This window comes from Oncorhynchus mykiss, chromosome 12 (assembly GCF_057628025.1).
Source record: "Oncorhynchus mykiss isolate SJ-2025 chromosome 12, ASM5762802v1, whole genome shotgun sequence".
NCBI lineage: Eukaryota > Metazoa > Chordata > Actinopteri > Salmoniformes > Salmonidae > Oncorhynchus > Oncorhynchus mykiss.
Genome location: NC_143033.1, coordinates 16,159,309 through 16,167,500, shown reverse-complemented (window position 1 = coordinate 16,167,500; position 8,192 = coordinate 16,159,309). Strand labels below are relative to the sequence as shown.

General features: G+C 43.4%; 1 protein-coding gene across 1 annotated transcript; it reads left to right on the top strand.

Moving 5' to 3' along the window:
• The first annotated feature begins 5,862 nt into the window (after positions 1 to 5,862).
• On the top strand, positions 5,863 to 6,734 carry LOC110536797 (5-hydroxytryptamine receptor 2A-like). Its single transcript, XM_090191360.1, has 3 exons — positions 5,863 to 5,941; positions 6,204 to 6,484; positions 6,630 to 6,734. Exons 1-3 carry the CDS (start codon positions 5,863 to 5,865, stop codon positions 6,732 to 6,734), a joined length of 465 nt encoding a protein of 154 aa, XP_090047486.1.
• Positions 6,735 to 8,192: the final 1,458 nt, after the last annotated feature.

Here is an 8,192-nt window from a genome sequence, read left to right as displayed (position 1 = left end):
ACCTTTTCTAATCAAGTAAGAGGAACTATGACACGGTAGAAGAGCAGGAAGACAGCGTGTGCTCTCTTGTGTTCTTTTTAGCGTGATTAGTCATGTAGCTGAACAAGCAGAAACAATACCCTGTGACAAGCAATCATCACAGCGCTGCTGAAAAGCCAGACCTGCAGAAAGTAGGCCTGACTGGACAATGCCTATCGTAGTCATGGAAGCCTATCATCAGCCTATGAATGTGTGATGATTAGGGGAAAAGTATTCAAATAGGGGTCCTGTTACCAAGGTGTTGTTGATCTTGCTATACAATAGGTTTACGAGTTACTTAGTACCCTACTTGACGATAGGATTAGATCTTATCTACTCTCAAGTGCTTTCTTGTACAACATTGCAACACAAAGAACAAACATGTATTGTAAAGGTAAGGCTAGTATTTATCAAGTGCCATTCGCTGGCAAGCAAGACTAGCATAAGAAGGTCTGTAAATGGTGAGGATGGAGGAGGGAGAGTATTGGTATTGGGTAAGAAGAGGAAAAACACCTAGAGTAGCATAACCTTTTCCCCTTACTCATTTCCCCTAGACGACGTTGTCAGTCAATCGCACAACATCACGAAAACCACAAAATACCAGTTCTGTTTTGCTATTACAAATACATCCAAACAAACCATATAGATTGAATTAGTCTTACGTTTCTCTCACTCCTTACTCACAAAGTAAGCAGCAACCACTCCCCCATGGTCAACTTTGTTACCCAAACAGCTCACCATTCATGAAGCACCCACAATGTTTCCCATTCAATGTATTCTGGAGCTCCATGGGGACAACACTCCATTCATATGAATGAGAGATTATGCTCTACTGTATTTGAACTGAATACATTTAAGAACAAAGAGGCCGCATAAGTATCAGTGTCCTGCATAGAAAACAGGTTATTAATCAAAAGCTGTTGCTCTGGCTCTTAGCTGTAATGCCTTTCCTAGATCCATAATGTACTGGAGCCAAAAATGTTTTTAAAGTGTTCAATTATCCTTGCTACACATGTGTGACTTTCTCAACATTATAAATGTGTGTGTGTGTGTCTGTGTGTATAGACGTGTTTAACTATACTTTAACTATAAGACTAGTAAACAAACACACATTTGTCCAACTGGGGACATTTTGTTAGTCCCCACATGGAAAAAGGCTATTTCTAGGGCGTTTGTGGTTAAGGTAACGAATTAGGGGTTAAAGGTTAGGTTTAGGGTTCGATTTAGAGTTAAGGGTTAGGGAAATTAGGATTTGGAATGGGGATTAATTGTGTCCCCCCACAAGATTAGTCAAACAAGAGAGAGAGAATGTGTCATAGAACAGAATGTCCTGCAAATCCTCCCACGACCATGAGGCATAACAGTCTCTAGATTGGAAGGCTCTTGTCCCTGCATGACCGTACAGCACCTTTACTCAACAAACACTAGCTGCAGATAAAGAATAGTACAGAGGAAACCCTTTCTCTCCAACTCATGTTTTCGCTGCTTTTCACATACAAACTCAGACATTTCAGAGCTCTAGTCTTCCTCAATGTCTTATCACTCTCAGTGGCTGTTGGTCTCAGCTTCACACACAAGGCTCCATTTAAAAATAGACTGTACCTCATGGGTATCAACATAACAGTGTTGTAAACAAACAAACCTGTAAGCACAAACTGACTTATGTGACAGAGAATGTAGTCTTGTTGATCTTGTCCTCATTAAGTAATGCTTCAAATAAACTGAACACTGATGGACAAGGAAGGTCTCTTAATTAACATACTGTTGATTGTGTTAGCAAAGTCACACAAGCTCATGTAGTGAGTAAGAGAGGCTTCATGGCCATAGGGGGCACAGGGGCACATAACCCACATAGTCCTTTTAAATGTTTTTTTACAGATTAGGGCCTGCACCACTTCCTGTGTGAGGTAGGGTTGTACTCTACGGATGTTGCTACCTGCAGTAGCGGGTCAGTGCTTTGATGTTTGCAGAGAACGACAGGGTGTTGTCCTGGGTCACGCCAAGGTTCTTTGCACTTTGGGAGGGTGACGGTGTGGAGTTGTCAACTGTGATGGAGAGGGCTTTGAGCTGGCAGGCCTTTCCCGGGAGGAAGAGTAGTTCCGCCTTGTCGAGGTTGAGCTTGAGGTGGTGGGCTGACACCCAAGCTGAGATATCTGCCAGGCACACAGAGATGCATGCCGCCACCTGGGTGTCAGAAGGGGGAAGGAGAAAAGTAGTTGAGTATCATCCGCATGGCAATGATAGGAGAGACGTGAGGATATGACAGAGCCGAGGGACTTGGTGTTTAGAGAGAAGAGGATAGGGCTTAGAACCGAGCCCTGGGGGACACCGGTAGTGAGAGTACGTGGTGCAGACACAGATCCTCTCCATGTCACCTGGTAGGAGCGGCCTGTCGGGTAGGATGCAATCCAAGAGTGTGCAGCGCCTTAGACGCCCAGCCCTGAGAGGGTGGAGAAGAGGATCTGGTGGTCCACGGTGTCAAAGGCAGCGATAGATCTAGGAGGATGAGAACAGAGGAGAGAGAGACAGCTTTGGCAGTGCGGAGAGCCTCTGTGACACAGAAAAGAGTAGTCTCGGTTGAGTGACCTGTCTTGAAGTCTGACTGGTTAGGGTCAAGAAGATCGTTCTGAGAGAGATAACAAGAAAGTTGATCAGAGACAGCACGCTCAAGTGTTTTGGAAATAAAAACAAAGAAGGGATACACAGGTCTGTAGTTTTTGACGTCAGATGAGTCGAGTGTTGGTTTCTTGAGGAGGGGAGCAACTCGGGCCATTTTGAAGTCAGAGGGGACGGCGATCTGTCACTCAAATCGCTTTGAGAAACATATCCTTCTAATTAGCCTTCTTACCTAATGAAAGCCTGTATAGTTTACATAACAAAACAATACCTTTACATTCAATATTATTTAGATAATCAAATAGTTTAGGCCTAATTAAAACTTAAATAAACCATTCCCAGAATATAATATTGGCTGCAAAAATAGGCCACATTTATTTAGTATGCTACTCAAACTTTTACAAGCCACACCAGTTTACATGGCCTGCATATGGTCTAATGAACGAATTCCTGAATTAAGGAAATCATTTACTGATAAATAGGTCTACCTGCTTGCACTTTGTTTGCTTGCACTTTGTGCAGGCTGTGTAACCATTTACAGCATGGTTGTTGTTACAAACTGGGGATTTCACTCGCACAGCACGTTTCCACGATGATACTGTAACCTATACCCTTATCATAACATTTATCATTTTTTTTGCCAAATACAATAGGTGTAGACTTTATCGTAAAATGCTTGCTCATGAGCTCTTCCCAACGATGGATAGTTAAAACATAATACAAAATACAAATAATAACACAAGGAATAAAATACACAAGCATTAAAAGTATATACAGGGAGTATCAGCACCAGATGAATGTGCAGGGATACGATGTATTTGAGGTAGATATGTACATAAAGGCAGGGTAAAGTGGCTAGGCAACAAGACAGATAATAATAAGAGTTAAAATAAAGAACAGAGTAGCAGCAGCATATGATGTGTGTGTGTGTGTGTGTGTGTGTGTGTGTGTGTGTGTGTGTGTGTGTGTGTGTGTGTGTGTGTGTGTGTGTGTGTGTGTGTGTGATCAGGCCTACCACCGTCGTGTCATCAGCAAACTTTATGATGTGTTGGAGTCGTGCGTGTCTGCTCAGTCGTGGGTCAACAGGGAGCACAAGAGGGGACTAAGCACACACCCCTGTGGGGCCCCCGTGTTGAGCGTCAGCGTGGCATAGGTATCCTTGCCTACCCTCACCACCTGGGGCTAGCCAGTCAGGAAGCCCAGGATCCAGTTGCAGAGGGAAGTATTCAGTCCCAGGGACCTTAGCTTAGTGATGAGCTTGGGGTCCACTATGGTGATGAATGCTGAGCTATAGTCTATGAATAGCATTCTCATGTAGTTATTTCGCCTGTTGTCCAGGTGGGAGAAGACAGTCTGAAGTGCAATTGAGATTGCGTCTTCTGTGGATCTATTGCGGTGGTATCAAATTGGAGTGGGTCCAGGGTGTCTGGGATGATGGTGTTGATGTGTGTCAGCACGGATATTGCCTGAAATCTATGGTTTTTGGTTGGGATACATCCGTATAGTTTCTCCGGTTAGGCCTACTTTAGCAATTTTTGTTTGAGCTTGGCTATCCAGTGAAAGTGTGTCGTATTCTCACGTGGCAGGGAAAATAAACTTGGCAATGTGTCATATTCTTATTTGGGGAGAGTGAACATAAACTCAGCGCATAGACAAATAGAACGTTTTAGCACCACACAAATTGTCACGACTTCTACCGAAGTCGATACCTCTCCTTGTTCGGGGGTTGCTCGGCGGTCGACGTCACCGGCCTTCTAGCCATCATTGATCCATTTGTCATTTTCCATTGGTTGTCTTGTCTTCTGTCACACCTGGTTCCAATCCCATTCATTACATGTTGTTTATTTAACCCTCTGTTTCCCCTCATGTCCTTGTCAGAGATTGTTTGTATATTCGTGTATTATGTATTTGTGCGCGACGGGTTCATGTACCCACTTTTATTTTAGCTTGTATTTTTGACTATGGAGTTTTGTCAAGTATATTAAACGACTCCATTTATGCCAAGTTCGTTTCTCCTGCGCCTGACTTCCCTGCCACCTACACACACAACATTACACAAATAATGGACTCGATGCGTGCGTGGCTGGTAGCCTTATGTCTGCCTCAACGCTCACAGAATGGAATACACAACACAATGCAACACAACAAGCCCCTGGGCTTTTAAAAAAGTGTATCTTTATTAAAAATGTTTCTGACCCGCAATGTAATTGTTCTGAACCACAAGCCGACCCACGGGTTGAAAGAATGTTTTCATTCCACCCGCCTGCTGATTCTTTTGTGGCTCAGCTGTAGTGAACCATGGGTATCTGACCTGATGCAAGACTACATATCGGTAAGCAAGAGAATTGCTCATCTTTACTGTGTCTTAGTCTGTAAAAGCAATTTACAGTTTATCTTCCCCAAAAAATATGTCTTGTGGGTTACATAGGTTTCCCAAACTCAGGATGCACCCAAGTTGATCACAAGGAGTGCCATTTGCAGAGCACATTTTGCAGGAGAGTGCTTTGAGAACCTGCTGCAAAAAAAATATTGGGTATGTCAAGCTTCTCACGGATGCCTTCCCAACACTTGACTGGTCACTGACAGTCCCAACAACAAGCGTGAATCACAATGTATGTAGCTAACATAGAATAGTAGAGATTATTAGCTAGCTAGTTAATACATTTGTCAATAAACTAACGTTATATTTCCGACATGAACCTCCATACCCTTGCTTTCACTGAGCTAGTTAGTCAATTTAGCTATCTAGCTTTTAGTCAAATATGACTCAAAAGAGAAGACGTTTTACAATTGGATTTCTATGCATCTCTTTCGGGTGCATAAACAATCTAAATAAGACTGTAAAACGTCTTCTCCTTTGAGTCATAGAAATGGTAATGATAGCTATATGATACTAGATATGTGTTGTGCTATTTTTATGATTTTGAAGGAAAATTGTTTATAAATGTTAGGCAATATGGTGGAAGCTGCATGATGCACGGAAGTACTGTAATTATCATATTTTATAGTGTTTGATCATCATTCAGATACACAAACATTCCAACAATAAACAGAGATTTTTTTATATGCATATTTCCTGTAGACTACACATCTCCAGAAAAGACACTATAGAATACTTTAGCATCATAACTCAGAACAGTAAAGCAAATAAAATCCACTACCACTTAATCTACAATATTCCTTTTCACAAACATTACAGGCTAGATAGACTGCTGGATTTCATCTTCAATGCGGTCACCTATCTGTATGTGGTGTGTGAGTTCGCCATCCCAGAACCCCTGTGTGCCCAGTACGAGAGACCTGACAAGTAGGAAGCCATCGCTGGATTTGTGTCCTCCTTCAGCAATCTAGGGTGAAAGTGATGACTCTGGGCTCAATAGGTTCTTGCACCATATTATGTACATTTCCAATGCACTGACTAATTGTTACATCTTTAAACATCTGTTTATAACCAAGATTATTCATTTAGAGGTGATGCACACATATACACACAAATACATACTCATAAACCTCACACTAAAAGAACCTCTCTCTCTTCTCTGTGTCTCTCATGCCCATCCTCGTCCTAGGCCTGTGTGACCACACCAAGGTGTTCAAAGATGGCAGATGCCTGCTGACAGATGACAGTTTTGTCCTGGTGGGCTCCTTCTTGGCCTTCTTCGTCCCCCTCACCATAATGGTGGTAAGCTACTTGCTCACCATCAGCGCCCTGCAGACTGACGCTACCATCTGCCTGGACCAGCTGTTGTTCCGGCCCAAGTTAAGTGCCACCCTGACCCTGGGCTTCCTCCTTCGGGTTCTCACTCTCCTGCTCTTCTTCAGGCGTTCACTAAGCCTTGACACAGGAGGGGTTGGCAGGGCAGAAGGCATCCCAGCTTCTGGTCATGGTCTTCTTCCTGATCATGGTCATGTTTTGTCCCTTCGTCATCACCAATGTGTGTGTGTGGGGGGGGGTGCTGCTGAGAGTGTTTGTGTTGGTGGCTACCTCTCCTCAGCCTCTGGTATACACTCTGGTCAAAATACAGTGCAGCAGCATTCTCCTGCTACATAAGCTGTCAGTGGACAGTTCTGGTCTACTCAAGGTGGTGGCTCTCCCATAGACACCAATGCGATAGCAGCTGGGTCTGGTCTACTTAGCTCATTTGACCGCCATTGACACAGAAAACATTTGTATGTGTCACTTCCTTTTCCATCTCTGCTAGTAACACCAGAAGAGAACAACTGAGCCAATGCTAAAGTATCAGCAACAGCCAAGGAGGCACGCAGAGATACGTTTCCCACCAAAACATTCATACACCTAGCTGGGTACCAGGCTGTTTAGCTAACGTTCCACTACTTGTACTCTGTGTCATGTTTCAATGTTGTTTTGCAATGACACAGAGTTCAAGGGGTGGAATGTTGGCAAAACAGACACCATATACAAATCAACTGTATATTTGTATATATGTCATAAGGCGCTGCTGCGCCTTCTTCACCACGCTGTCTGTGTGGGTGGACCAATTCAGTTTGTCCGTGATGTGTACGCCGAGGAAGTCCTCCTCCCTGTAGGCCGTCTCGTTGTTGTTGGTAATCAAGCCTACCACTGTAGTGTCGTCTGCAAACTTGATGATTGAGTTGGAGGCGTGCATGGCCATGCAGTCGTGGGTGAACATGGAGTACAGGAGAGGGCTCAGAACACACCCTTGTGGGGCCCCAGTGTTGAGGATCAGTGGGGTGGAGATGTTGTTACCTACCCTCACCACCTGGGTCAGGAAGTCCAGTACCCAGTTGCACAGGGCGGGGGTCAAGACCCTGGGTCTCGAGCTTGATGACGAGTTTGGAGGGTACCATGGTGTTAAATGCTGAGCTGTAGTCGATGAACAGCATTCTCACATAGGTTTTCCTATGTGTCTCAAGACCCCACCAATACACATTTCTGAATGTTATACTGCATCATGGAAAACACTAGATCCAAAAATAGCTCTGTTTGTTCGGCTAATGACAACAACAAAAATAACATACATATTTATTTACGTATGTGCACAATCATACCCAGCCATCACCTTTGTCTTGAGAAAATGACTTGAGGCATATTATTTCTCAACAAATATTAATGAAGTAGTTGGGGACGTCGGGGAACTTGTTGCACCTTCTTGTAACCTGTGGGAAAAAGTATACATTTAATAGGCCACTCAGTTTGTAATGACATCTATTTCACATGAAATCAATGATAGTGTATAATATTGCATACAAACGCACATTAGGGACTCCCATACAGCAAAGGTTTTCTGCAGCAGTGCCGGTGGGCTAGTTTGGCAGTGCCAGCGACCACTGCAGAGTTTTCTGAGCAAAAAAAAGTTTGGCAGTGCCAGCGACCACTGCAGAGTTTTCTGAGCAAAAAAAAACAAAACAAAAAATTCTTTTTTTTCACCGTTGTTGGACATAAAAGAGTGAAAAAACACCAGGAAATCAGTTCCAAGTGATTTTAATTGAATAAATATTTTCCCAAGTATTCCCACGCATAATAGAGACGTGATCGTATTTAAATGTAAGCAAGGTTTGAAATGATCTGTTTTGTC